At 44.3% G+C, this 13997-nt stretch overlaps 1 protein-coding gene across 2 annotated transcripts; it reads left to right on the forward strand.

Moving 5' to 3' along the window:
* The first annotated feature begins 74 nt into the window (after positions 1-74).
* On the forward strand, positions 75-12871 carry CSTA (cystatin A). Of its 2 annotated transcripts, XR_007509105.1 has the most exons (5): positions 75-160; positions 4018-4204; positions 8376-8477; positions 10719-11592; positions 12577-12871. XR_007509105.1 is itself a non-coding variant. In XM_049825015.1 (4 exons), exons 2-4 carry the CDS (start codon positions 4139-4141, stop codon positions 10845-10847), a joined length of 297 nt encoding a protein of 98 aa, XP_049680972.1. In that variant the 5' UTR covers positions 75-160; positions 4018-4138; the 3' UTR covers positions 10848-11863. The 2 variants fall into 2 exon arrangements, 1 of the variants encoding a protein (XP_049680972.1); XM_049825015.1 differs by lacking the exon at positions 12577-12871 and having other exon boundaries at positions 10719-11863.
* Positions 12872-13997: the final 1126 nt, after the last annotated feature.

Genomic DNA, 13997 nt, shown 5'->3' on the forward strand with positions numbered 1-13997 from the left:
TTCAGGTGTTTGCAGCTTGTATATAGAGGGTTGCACTAAGAAGCTGAATTACTCTATTTAGTTTGCTCTGAGCACAGGGGGATATCTCTTACAGTACATGGCAAATCACCTGGATCAGAGGCTGTTTGAATCTTGCTGTTGAACTTAGTGGAATGTTAAGGTGAGTAACTGGAATTGCATGCCATGCTTTGGGGCACAGGGAAGGAGAAAATGGCTTTGCTATTTTTTGAGTACTTAAGATCTGCCTGTGAAGTGGGATGTTTTGTGATGGTATGTAAATGGCATTGGTATGAGCTCTGGGCCACACTAAACAAAGGCAGGTAAAATCTCTGTGTCTAGTGACCCCTCTCCATTCTAGGATTGTGCTTAGTCTGCGATTGAATCCTGCTTCAACTTTGCCATCAAGGTAGTCACAAAATTAATGGGCTGCTTGATGTCATGTGAATCAAATAATGGATCCCACAAATACCAAGATTTCATTCTTTTCCTGGTTCTAACTTTTATTTCTGCAAGTAAAGGCACTTGAACAAAAAGCACAACTGATGCCCCTGCCCAGAGCCTAGATCTCCTGCAGGTGGCTTGCCCTTCTTTTGCGGCTTTCCAGAAATGGTGAATATAGGTGGGCAGATCTTGCTTGTTTGGAAAGTCCTCTCAAGCATGTACTTTTTATTTCCTTCTGTGAAATAGAAGGAGGTGTGGGTTTTTTCTGGCACTCGGTGCTGTTGTCTCATGCAGCCTGTAGGCACTTGAGAATGATGAAGTAGGTAATCTCTTTACAGAATTTTTTTAATGATAGGATTTGGTTGTCTTGAAGCAGACTGAGCGGAAGAGGCTTTTTACTGGTACCACAGGCTCAGCATAGGCGTGGATATGGTAACTTTGTGCTGCTGAAGTTCAGGTGTCTATTAATCCTAGTTGATGTACAATGTCAGAAGTCTTTTGAAATCAGAGTGGGTAGCAGGAGAGGAAACATTTTTTGCAGACTAGCATGTTGAAAGTCAAGGCTGTTACTGTGATGATGAGAAGTAGATCTTCAATTGGTAGATGGAGGGCTGCTTTCCTTCAGCAGCTCTTAAAATGGTGCAGACCATGTGTCATTTCATCCAGTCACAATTATGTGTCATGTCACTGTGAAATCAGAAGACTGACCTACTGACTTACCTTTCACAATAATTTCTACAGAGGTGGTTTAATTTCTACTTTAAAAATAACTCATAAATAGATAACCCTGGGGTTTGGGTTTTTTTTTGTTTGTTCGTTTGCTTTGTTTTGTTTATGTACTGGTGTTTTTATTGACTATAGCTTCTACTTCTTAAAATTGCTTATATAGGACCAGAGAGTAGTGGCCTGCAAGCTGAAAAGATTTGTTTCTTTATTATTGGAATAGTACATAGTGCAAGATATTACTCAGCTTTAAAACTGTAAAGAGTACTAGTACTGTTCTCCCAGCAGAGATTCTCCAAGTTAACAGCAGTACAGTTATGTGCAGAAAAATTGCCATCTGTGCAAATGGTGAGTGTAGGCTGGAATGGTATGTAATATCAGATGCGTCTTAGATACTGGAGACACTCACTAGCTTGTAGATGTTGTGCAAGAAATGGAATGGGGACGGCTGTTCTTTTCAAGGCAATGTTCCAAATGCTGTTCCATTACATCCAAAGCTTAATGGAGGGAGGTGTAGATGAGGGTTGCCTAGGATAGCGCGTAGTCACTGATGATCTTTGATAGCAGGTCTGTGAAACGTCAGCATTTCAAAGTGACTTCATAAACTATGTGTGCAGGATGAGTACTACGTCCCAATCTTAGAAATATCAGTGGATTTTTCGATGGCCGTTAGCACTCCTGTGGAAAGAAAACAGACTGATTGGTCTGTGTAAACTTTAGCGTCAGCTTGCCAACAATTAGTGTTGTTTTCCCTTCCCTTCTGCACAACTCTGTGTGTTCTGGGGGCAGGGGGGGAAAGTTCTTATACTCTGAAGTAAAAAAACCAGAAAACCCAGGAATGTGGAGTCCAATGAATGATTTCCACGCAACGTTAACATCTTTAGTTTCACACCTAGAGTTTTTCCAAGATTATAAATTAATCTTCCTAGTCTTCGTGCTCAGTGTATTTCTTACTAATCAGAATCAAGAGTTCTCCAGAGGGGTAGTGCTACCTTGGGGATCTTACCAACATCCCTTGCCAGGGGAGTTAGTGCATCCTGGTGAATGGAGAAGTTTATAAAATATCCTGGTTTAGCATTGGTGCTGCATGGTTGTCGGACGCGTTCTGTGGCTTCCGGCCTCAGTAAGGGGAGCTGGCTCTTCCAGTTAGTTGGCTCATCTGTCCTGTGTGAATAAGATGCATGGTAGGAACATGGTGGAAGATGATCAGCATTTGAGTGAGTCAGCGGGGTCTTGTGCAAAAAATGGAGTTTGAGCTCATCAGCTTGAATTAACTCCACAAATTGGGCTGTGAGGAACTCCTCATCTGGAGCGGTGAATTTGGAGAAAGTGGCAGACTTCCAGTTTTAACACCTCCCATTCCCTTTATTTCCAAGAACTGGGCACATTTTTCTGTTTGTTCAGAAAGATGTTGTCTCAAGACAACTGTTTTTCTTCATGCCTTTCATCCACTCCCATAACACTGCTGCTCAAGTTTGGGAAATTCTGCAAGATCCTTATCGGTAACATGCTCCTGAGCTGAGTTTAGGGCCCTTACAGCCCCAATTTCTCAATCTTGGGTCCTTTGAGCCAAGAACAGGCCTTGAAGTTAGATAAGAAGTACTTGTTTATAGTCTGTTGCATCACTTGTCATCTGTGAGGAGGGCCAGTAAGTAGGCTGGCTAGGACGCCAATAAGTCTGTGTTGCATGGTCACCATTGCTGTGGTTTCTTGTTTCTAGCTTGTTTCTAGCGAATTCCCTACTGCTGCTTTCAGCAGAAACGCCCATTGCCTGTGCGCAGCACATACTCTCATTTCACCCCTCCCATGTACCCACCCTAGGGACTAAAAATTATCTGGTCTGTCGCTACTTCCCTGGTCCTGGCTCTGGAACAACATTCCTCCCATTTGCTGGAGAAGGGGGATGGCAGGATACTGAAGAGGAGTAGTTTTTCTGGGGTCTTGAAGTGTTAGCTCTCCCTTACCGGGTGGGGCTGCTAACAGTTGCTAGCTTTTCTTCAGTAGCTTGCGCGTGTTTTGAACTTAGTCATATTCATGACCATTTATGAATGTACAATGTCATATGTCTGTGACTGTAATTGCAGAATGAATACTTCTGACTATATATTCTGCATGTTACATCTTTCAGCAGTGTGTGAAATTAAAGTACCTTGAAATTAGAACAGCTATTGTGCACACACAACTCATGTAGTGAGAGGGATCGTACTTTGTCTTCCAGGAAATTGGCACTTGAGTTTCAATAAAAATGTAAATGGTACTGCATATTCAGTTGTTATTATGATTGCCTGAATGCAACTATAGGTTTGATAGAAAAGAAGCAGAAATAACTCATTTACAGTACTTACCTGAAACTAGGATTTAATTTTTTCCCCTTCTGGTTCTCGTGTTTACCTTGGCACCTTTCTGGTCAGGCAGAGGGAAGTAAATGTCACTGAAAACAAATTGCAATCTGCTCCTATTTCCCGCTTGGTAGGATATTGAGACAATACAATTTCAAGTTGAATAGGACCTGCACTAAGGAAGCTACCACATGCTTTCTTCTAATCTTGAATGGTGTTGGGAAATACTGGGTGTGACTTTGATCTATTTCCTAAGTGCACAGACTAGTCATCTGCACATGGGTGGAGAGGCAAGAGGTTCTAGTTTCAGCCCAAACCAACTATCTTAAGATGTGGGAGGCTGGAGGCTGTTGTTTGCTTTTCTTATTGACCTCGAGACTATATACACTTAAGGTTTTAGAGTGCTTTTTACATTTAGTATTAATATTATCAGTGCTTTACATTGCTTTTTCCCCCTGTTTTCTCCATGTCTTTCCTTCTCCAGATCAGTAATGGTAGGCTCCATATGTTACAGGTCATGTGATTCCATGACACATGTGTATGTATATATACGAGATGCCTGGTGACTCTGCTCAGACTGCGCTAAACTTCCCTCTTCAGAACCACCCGTCACTTCAGAGAAGTTACCTGCCACGATGATGCCTGGGGGCTTATCTGAGACCAAGCCTGCTACTCCAGAAGTCCAGCATATCGTTAACCAGGTGAGTTGTGACCTATGTAAAGACGAATTCTCTCCGTGCAAAGGGCTGAGTCCTGAAGCTTGGGTAGAGGCTGGGAGACCGGGTGATGATACTGAACCAGTGTTTAAACTGAAGAAGCTAGTGCTGAAAATGGGAATCTCCTTGATTGCCAGTAAGTATTTTCTCAGCATTCTGCATAGGCAGCGTACAGGTAAGACTGAGACAAACCACTTCTCTGTCTCATCCTTGTCCGTAGCCAGGCATAGTACTGGCTACCTTCGGTTCATGTTTACATGTAGTTCAAAGACACGCTCTACTATGCCAGCACTGAGGTCGCTTGTTTGAAATTAAAGGTGGTGTATTTGAAGGGGGAAGATTCTACCTGGTAGAATTCCTTACTGAAGGACATGGATAGGACAAACCACGTGGCAGTATGCACTAAAAAAAGATACGGGAGAAGGCTATGGACAAACAGCATGTTCTCTGCTGGCATCTGGTGTTTTCTAGAGTCACAGCTGTGATGCAGGGGCTGTTGGGGAGCCAGTGGGTCAAGGTGGGCTTGGCACAAGGCAGGCAGGGTGAGTCCAGTTGCCGTGGTGGTTGGTTACAGGCAGCGGTCCTGTCCTGGAAGCAGCTGTGTGAACAACACCTCTGTAGATGCTCTAATGCCCTGCAGTGCAGCAGCTCTTAAAAGAGTATAAAGTGTATCCTGAAGTGTGGGAGCTGAACAACATGGCACGTGAAAGCTCCTTTCGTGTCTCCTATCTCGTGTTCCCATGCTGGGCTGGCTGACTTAGGGAGGTGTTCGCATCCTTTTAAGGAACTCAGGGAGTTACACCACCAGTTGATCCACTCAACTGATACAGCTGTTTATTTAAAATGAACACACTTTGATGCCCTTTGTGTTGAGATAAAGTCAGCTTCTTTGCAGAAGCTGCAGTCAGTCACACCCTGCATTATTTTCTGAGTTTTGAAGGCACATGACCCTTGCCCAGCTCCTCTGAGCCTTCTTCTGTTGTAGGGCTTTATAGGTCAGCCACAGCTGGGGTTGCCGGAGTAGGGCATGCATACCTGGGGGAGAGCTGGAGTATGTGTTGGGGGGGGGGGCGGTGATAACAGGTTTTTAGAGGGGAGATAACTTACTGCAGAACAGAAATAGAAAAGGATTATCTAAAATTGTTTGGGGGATACCAATTGAATCGCTCAGGAGCAGTTAACAGTGTTCATCCTATGCTGGCACAAGTAGTTGAAGGAGCAGCACTTGCAGAGATCAGAAATTCCTTTTTACCTATGGAGGGGAGACCCTGGCCAGGACTTGTGGCACCTTTGTGTATTTGCAATTCTTATTTCCTCATGTGTAAGACAGCGAAGGCAATGTCTCCTGCTAGCTGGGGGCTGTGAAATTTGACTCATGAGGCTGTGAAGTATCTTAAGGGCCTCCTTTGAACACTGCTAGGACAGTGTAGCGTGCCAGATACTGAGCTGTGTTTTTAATGCTAGGCTGTGTTATGGGTGATCAAAAGATCCCACCCTATTGCAGTGTGTATCAGAGATGAAACCACTGTCCTTAACTGTCAGTGAGTAAACACGCATTTAGAAATGTGAACGTTCATTTCAGGCTGTGCTAATTCTCACAAAGTACAGGGCAAATACAGAATCTGAAATGCAGATGTACAAATTTTCTGTTTGATTCCTGAAAAGGACTGACTTTAATTTTGATATTCTTCTGTTCTCAGTAGCTTCAGGAAAATAAAACCAAATTATTCTGTTCTTTATTTTCTGCAAGGTGAAATTTTTGCCTTGTGTGCTGAGTGCGGGAGAGCATTCTCCCTGGTCGTCCTTCTTTGAAAAAGCTTACACTCCACTGCAGAGGCTTTGGTGTAGTTTTCTAAGGAAAAGATTCTTGCAGAGACAAACTTTACATTGGGGCAATCCTGCTTTGCTTCTGGCCAGATAATGGTGTCACCCTTTAATGATGCAATTCAGTGGGATTTTATGCTCTGCTAAGCAGAGAAGCAATTCATATGATTTGAGCAAAGTTGTGAGGAGCATCTGAAGACCTTGGGATGCCCAAGCTCTGTCTGCTCTTGGGATTACATAATTACTTACTTACACCTGTGCCTTGTCTATAGTCTTCCTTACTGAGCTGGGGAGTATTTGTTCAGACTCCTTGTTTTACAGCTGTTTCCTAAAACTGAGAAATGTTTTGGGTTTAAGGAGCTTTTAGGTAAGGGCTTAGGAATGTTACTTTTTCCCTCTGAGGATTAAGGAGCTGTCTGCCTGCCTGATTTTACTGAAGGCTCTGTCAATAAATAAGAAGTGGGGAACATAATGGTCAGAGGCTGGGAGAGGTGGTAAAATTGGAGAGAGCTGGCTTTGTTTTGTTTTGTTCTGAGAGAGGAATAACATGTACCAAACGTTGCCACTCAAGAGCATCCTAGGAGCTCCCAGACCCAGCCAGCTGGAAGAGGGTTGGAAATGGAAGTTTCCCTGGTGTGCTAGAGTTGCAAGCTCCCAACTTGAAAGCATAGCTGTCACTTCCCTGGTACAGAAACCTTGTGGAAGCTGCTTGGAAGAATAGCAGAGTAAGAGCTCATGAGGAGCCTGAATATGATGAATTGGATAATTTCTGACTGTCTGGAAGTAGTTGATCTGGATGTTCCTAGCGTGCTTTCCAGGATGTGCCTGCTAGGAAGGAATGCCATGGGGTGGCAGCCAGCTGTAGGTGGATGTGGTGAGAAAGCCAATTCATTCTGTGTGCTTCTGCAAAACAGTCGGGTGGTGAGTAGCCCTGACGTGCTGCTGGCCCCTCCCGGGGGCTGCCTGAGCCGGCTGCCCAGTGACGCTGCGCTTCTCTGCCCGACTTCTGGAATGCATCAGGCCATTGGCACAGGCATCATGTGCAGAGGAGAGGCTGTTACCCAGCCTGCAAGAGATTATTTATGCTTTCTAGATGACAGAAATAAATTTTCAGGTTACATTTGCTGCAGTTGCCTTTCTGTAGGGAATTTGTCTCATCAGATGCAAACTACTATAGTCATGATTTATGTACTGGTGATTGTTTTACACCTCAGACACCTGGCCAGACTTCCACCGCTGCTCACAGCTATCTCCCTCGCCACCCCCCTGCCCTTTCAGCCTAGTAATTATAGGAATATTTCATCTCTGAGAGGACAGTATCAGTAATTGCTGCTGAACTTAAAACTTGCCCTACATTTTGTGTGTTTCAGGAAAAACTGTTACTTTTTTTTTTTTTTAAATATATATGTGAAAAGTCTGTAGATGTCTGAACTGTGTGAATTTTAAGATCCATAAGGACTTAAACTGTGTACTGTGCAAAAACACATCTACCTGAGCTGTGAGACTGAATGCTGTCAGCACAGAGCATTGTTTCTTCTGGAACTACATGACCTGCAGCTGCTATGTAGTGAAGGACTGATGATGTCTATGCAGGTCTGGGGGTTGATTTCTGTCTCGCAATGTATAGGTTGTACTTCCAGTTTGGGAGATGGAAGAACATAGTTTAATCCTGGGCCATTGTAACTTAAGAGTTGTTGTATTTTATGGGGTTCTAGATGTTTGACGTATTTAGTTTAAATTACAGATTTATCTGCAGGGCTTCCACCAGCACTAGAATAACTTTCCGGAACTACTTGATCAGGTGGTTGTCTTGATACTCTCAAATAATGCTGTTCACTGCAAGTCCTTAAAGAAAAACATTAAACAGATCGAGTGCAGCTCTGAGGCTGTGAAATGTAGCAGGGTTCTGCAGCCTCCCTGCTGGCAGGGGCGCAGGTGTTCCAGGCGAGGGGGGCTGTCCTGCACCACTGTGTAACCATGTGGTTGACATGGGGTGTACCCTGCTAGGGAGCACGGCTTGGTACCTAGCTCCTTTGACAAAGAATTAAAAGAGCAGCAGGTAGCAGTTTCCCTCTACTGAGCAGGAGACAGTTTAGCTGGACAGCTTTCAGGATGGGGAAGAATCGACTAGGCAGTCTAATTCTAAAAGGATTTTAAAGAATGCTGGAGGTAATGCTAGGAAAGAGGGCTGGAGGTCTTGGTGTAAACTGAATTATTTTGGGGGTTTATTTCATTAAGGGCCTCTGTTTGAAAGGATGAAAATTGGAGTGGTAGATGTGAAAGAAAAGCCTAAATATGAACCTGCCAATCATATTGCTTTTTCTTTCTACAGGTGAAGCCACAATTTGAAAGCAAGGAGAACAAGACATATGACACCTTTAAAGCCATAGTGTATAAGACTCAGGTGGTTGCTGGGATAAACTACTTTATTAAGGTTTGTATATATTATAGGAGTGCGTGCTTTGTAATTAAACAATATAGGTGACTTGTGTAGTGGCTTATAGCAAGAAAGAGAAGCAAATGTAGTAGAAAACCATCTGATGTGACTAATAGAGTCAGGGACTATCTCCAGATGCTTATAAAATTCCTCTGTTTGGCACTATTGTAGAACAGGAATGTAAAAATTTATAAAACAGGCACTGTGCTGCTTCAGATGTGAATGATAACTTTCTTAGGAACATCTTACTCAAAGACTATAGATTGCCTTATGAGATCAAATTATTTATATTAGTCATAATTCTGCTCTCCTGTTTCCTTTGAAGGCAAAGTAGCTTTCCTATTGCCTCTGTGTCCTCCATTTGTGTTTACTATGATGAATTTGAAGTCAGCCTGAGGATCTGACGGAGAGTTAGGGTGAATTTAATTTCATTCTAAAAAAAAATTAATGCAAGCATCTCAGTCTACTGACTAGTTTTGCATGTAAGCATGTGTGTTGATGTTTTGGTTCTGTGTCATGTGCTGCAGAGGTACAGCCTGCCTGCTAGTTCTTTCTGTATTTTCAAAACCCCCTTTCTGCTGCGGAGGAGAAACAGGTAATGCTTGATCTTGAATCCTCTGATAGTGCCATTCATCCTCTACTAGAAAACCCTACCCATGGATTTGGGCAACTTTCTGTGAGTAAACTGCATATTTTGCAAGTGAAGGCCAGAAAGCACTGTTTAGTGGCAGGCTGGCTTTCTGGAAGTAGAACAAACATTGCATGCGACTGCTGTATCTTAACCCCACATGTGTGCAGACATATGCCTGGTAGGATATGCTCCCTTGACAAGGGTCAGAATCTTTTTATTAAAGAAATGGGTCGGTAGTGTTTGGGGGATAGTAATTCTGCAGAGGCATTATGAGCATTTGCTCCATGCTTCTCATATTTAGTTGGTCCCAGGAAGGACAGAAGCTGCCAAACCTTCTTTTTTCCCAGGTTCTTCCTTAAAATAACTCTTAACGATTATTTCTGCTATGTGGGCACCAGGGCATTGTACTGACAGACTACCTGTTACATGGCTAGTATGAGTCTTACCTGAATGATGTGTATCATTCCCGTGCTCCTGTGAGATGTGCTTTCACGTTGTAGATGAAGTACTAAGTAATGAAGAGTAACAATTTACAAGAAGACTGCAGTAAAGCCAGAAGTCATTCCCAGTTGCATTTCTTCCCTTAGTGCCATCTTATTGCTGACCTAGCCCATGTAAAATCCTTGTCTGCTGTCCATGGTAAACCTCATGCCCAAACTACTCAGAAATGATGATTGACATGTTACTGAACTTGGAAGAAATCCATTTATAACACTGAAAAATGCATGATTTGTCTCTTCTTTCCCAATCTTGCAAGTGACAGGAAACAGTTACTCATTTTAGCATTACCTAGAATGAATTCTGTCAGAAGATTAATTTATACTTCTGAATTTTCCACATCACTAGTATTTTACCAACAGATTTACAGCTGAGATGTAATCCAGACCGAAACAAACAGTGCCACATTGCAGCCACTAGAAAGCATATAAAAACCTCTTAGAGCCTCAGGCAGTAAACTTTCCGTTAATACTATATACCTCACACAGTGAGAGTTTAGCACCTGTTGCGCTTGGCTCTGTATGTGTGTGAAATTATGCACAACTTTGTAGCAGGTTATGTGAGGATTTTCTGGTGGGGAAGGCGAGTTTATTTAAAAATTATTTCAGGCACTCACACTCACTCCCACAAGCATCAAGGTGTGTGTCTAGTTGTCTGTTCAGGCACTGATGTGTTTGCAGTAATTCTGCAGACAAGGGTTCCTGGCTTTCAGGTTATTATTGCTTCTTAGGACTGTGTGCTGGTTTTGGATAGATCTTTCTTTACCTTATAGGAGCTGACACTGTCTCTGCATTTTGCCCTACCCCTGAGTCATTAAGATTTTTCTCAGTGTCTCTTGTCTCCTACCCTAAGTGTCCCAAAAAGCTGTGAGCTGATGTGCCAGGATCTTGATGCCCAGAATACAACACCATCGAAACCTTTCTCCTCTTGTGCCTTCTGGCACTTCCACACCCAAGCGGTCCTCTTCCTTTTCCATTCACATTTATTGGTTTCCTAACAGGTGTAGACAGTTTCTCCTACCAGTTACTATCCAGACTTGGGTTAAGAGCTGTTGAAGTAAAAATGGAAATACACCTAAAATATCACTTTCCTGCTGTTTTGGTTTCTAGGTCCAAGTTTGTGATGATAACTATGTCCACTTAAGGGTGTTTGTGGGCCTTCCTCATGAGAACCAAGGTCCCAGCCTTGTCAGTTTTCAGACTGGCAAAACCAGAGATGATCCTCTGACCTACTTCTGAGAGATGAGGAGGAACAGTGCCTCACTTCTGCAAGCTGCATGTGGATTCTGCCTGTTTCAGTAAATGCATGAAAATAAAATAAGTTTTGAAAGCTATTTGTTCATCTGCTGCATGTCATGTCTAGGTCTGCTGCCTGGCTGAAGCTTGAGTAGGCTCTGAAATACCATTCAAGGCTCTTTCCACTACCTGAGGTACTATAGCTGTAAGACAGAGCACACCTATGTCAGCTTCTCTTTCCAAAACACTCAGGCATTCTCTGAAGACAAAACTTGGGCCTCCTGAGTATACTTCAGGCAAACAGGCTATGTACTTCAGCATGTGGCTGCTTGGTTTTGCTTTTTAAGTGCATTAAATACAAGCTACTGGCCACTCCTCAGAAAGTGAGATAGATAGATCCATAGATAATTTCTGGCATGGGGGAAGTGAGATGCTAAACTGTGTCCCCCTCTAAGTGCAGCTTCACTGGGTGGGAGCAGGGTAGGGGGCAGGAATGCGCTCCTTGAGGGAGTGGGAAGACAGGCCCCTGAGACAGCTGAATCCCAGCATTCAACCCCTGGCACAGGGAGTGACCATCCTCACTTAGTGAGTGTGCTTTACTGGAGATCTGTGGAGCTCATTCCTTTTTGTTCATTTGTAGCATCAGCCACCTGCAATGAGAGCAGCCTTCAACTGAGCTCTGAGGTGACAAAGGTAGAAGGCAAGCCCAATCCACAACAAAAAGACTTTCCTGTTAGCAGCTGCTCAGGTAGGGGCCTTTATATTACCTGCCAGGGAGCTTGGGCTCAGGTGCAGGACTTTAAATGATTAAATGGGTTTCAGGCTATGCCTTGCTTGTATTCATGTTTTGGTGCTGTAGTGAAGGATGAGCATGTAACTGTCACAGGCACATCATGCCTAGAAAAATGTGACAACCTGCCCATTTCTCTGCATGCCAGTATCCTGGATCAGATGCTTTAATTTCTCAAAGCATAAAGACAGCCTGTGGCCTCCTGAGAGTAGTCCTTCCATTGCACATCTAATTAATATAGCTTCCACAAGAGCTCAATCCTGCAGTCTAATGTTACAAATCTTTTAAGATGCAGCAAGTCTCACATTATCACCACTAACGTCCCACAGAGTAGCATTTGGAGGTAATGCTCAGCTTTTTGAACTGTGAAAACACTTCAGGGTGGGAGTTACCAGCACCAAAAAAGACCCTGTGTCTCAAAACCCACTTTATTTTAGCAAAACAAGAAGTGCCATAATAAGCCAGACTTATTCCCTCCCTTTATTTCATATTGGAGGGGGAGTGTGGGGACTTTTCAGGCACTGATATGAACAAAAGCACGTAAACTCCCCCTAATAATGAGGAGACAGAACATGCTCCTTCTAAGCAATGCTGGTAAAACACTCACACAGAGCATACCTCCAACAAAAAAGCCCAGTAACATGCATGCAAGCTCACCATGCCCTCTCCTCTCAAAGCTGCTTGTCATTTCTTCAGTCTGTGGCCAAGGACATGCAGCAGTGTCATCTAGAAGTAGGCTGTCTCCCCTCAGTTCAAAGGCTAAGGCCATGTGCAGTCAGAATTTTGGCACTCTCTCCCATCAATGGAGCCTCCACAACCTCTCTGGACAATGTGGGCCCCTGTTTGACCACCCCTGTGATTATTAAAGAGAAAAAAAAAAAGGTTGGGGTTTTTTTTTTCCTACATTTTTTCCTATATTTACATGGAATTTATGTATTTCAGTTTGTGGCTATTGGCTCTTGCCCTTTCATTTCACCGAGTGCTACTGAGAAGAGCCTGGCTCTGCTGCCTCCCCCTTCACCTTGTCTGCCACAGCTGAACAAGCCCAGCTTTCTCAGCCTCTCCTTTTAAGTCAGATGTGCCAATCTCTTAATTGTCTTGGTGGCCCTTTGCTGTCCTCAAACTGGTACATCCCTGTCTGCCTTGTACTGGGGAGCGCAGAACAGGGGACACCACTCCTAAGGTGGTCTCACCAGTGCTGAACATGGGGCAGTGGGGGGGGAGACTGGCCTCTCCATCTGCTGGCACTTGCTCTTCCTAATGCAGCCCACAGCTACCAGTGGCCACCTTTGCCACAAGGTGCCCAACAGGACAACCCCCAAGCCCATTTCTGCAGAGCCTGTACCTGTTATTCCTTCTCCAGTGCAGGACTGTGCATCTCCCTTCGCTGACAGTCAAGATGCCTGTCTGCTCACATCTCCAGCCTGCTGCCATCCCTCCGAGCAGCAGCACAGCCACCCGGTCCGTCAGCCACTCCTCTCCATTTCGTGTCATCTGCAAACCCACTGTGGGTGCGCTTGGTCCCATCGTCCAGGTCGTTAATGGAGATGTTAAGAGTACTGGTCCCAATATTGACCCCAAGGATACGCCCCTAGGGACTGACCTCTATAACCAGACTACAGGCTGCTGAACTTTTAGAGCACAGCAGCTCAGCTGGTTTGCAGTCCGCTTATCAGGCACATACTAATCATTTTGTCTATGAGGATGTTATGGAAGACAGACAGTATCAAAACCCTTACTAAACTCAAGGTTAGTAACATCCAGCTTCTCTCCTCTGCCAAGACATTTACCTCATTATAGCAGGCTATCGGGTTGGTTAGGCATGATTTCCCCTGTGCAAATCCATGCTGACAACTTCCAATCACCTTCTTGTCCTTCATGTGCTTGGAAATGGTTTCCAGGATTATTTGCCCCATCACCTTTCCTTTCCAGGGACTGAGGTGAGGCTGACGAGCCTGTTGTGCTCCAGATGCTCCTCCTTGCCCTTCTTGAACATAGGAGTAATGTTTTCTTTCTTCCAGTCCTCATGAACCTCCTCCAATGCCCATCACCTTTCAAAGGTATTGAGTGCGGCCTCAGTGACATTGGCCAGCTCCTGAAGCATCCATGGGTGCAGCCCCTCAACTCCCATGGCATTGTCCAAGTCCACGCTAAGTGTTCCCCTAGCCTGATCCAGCTCTGCCGAGTGAAGTCTTCCTTTCTCCAGTCTTTCCCAGTCGCCTTAGGGACCTCAAATTCCCAAAGGCGAGTCCTACCAGCAAAGGCTGAGACAAAGGCAGCATTGAGTGCCTCAGCCTTTTCTGTGTCCTCTGCCAGCAGGTCCCCTGCTCCCCTGAGCACAGAGGGCCCACGTTTTCCTTAGT

The sequence above is a fragment of the Accipiter gentilis genome, chromosome 21 (genome assembly GCF_929443795.1).
Source record: "Accipiter gentilis chromosome 21, bAccGen1.1, whole genome shotgun sequence".
Lineage (NCBI taxonomy): Eukaryota > Metazoa > Chordata > Aves > Accipitriformes > Accipitridae > Astur > Astur gentilis.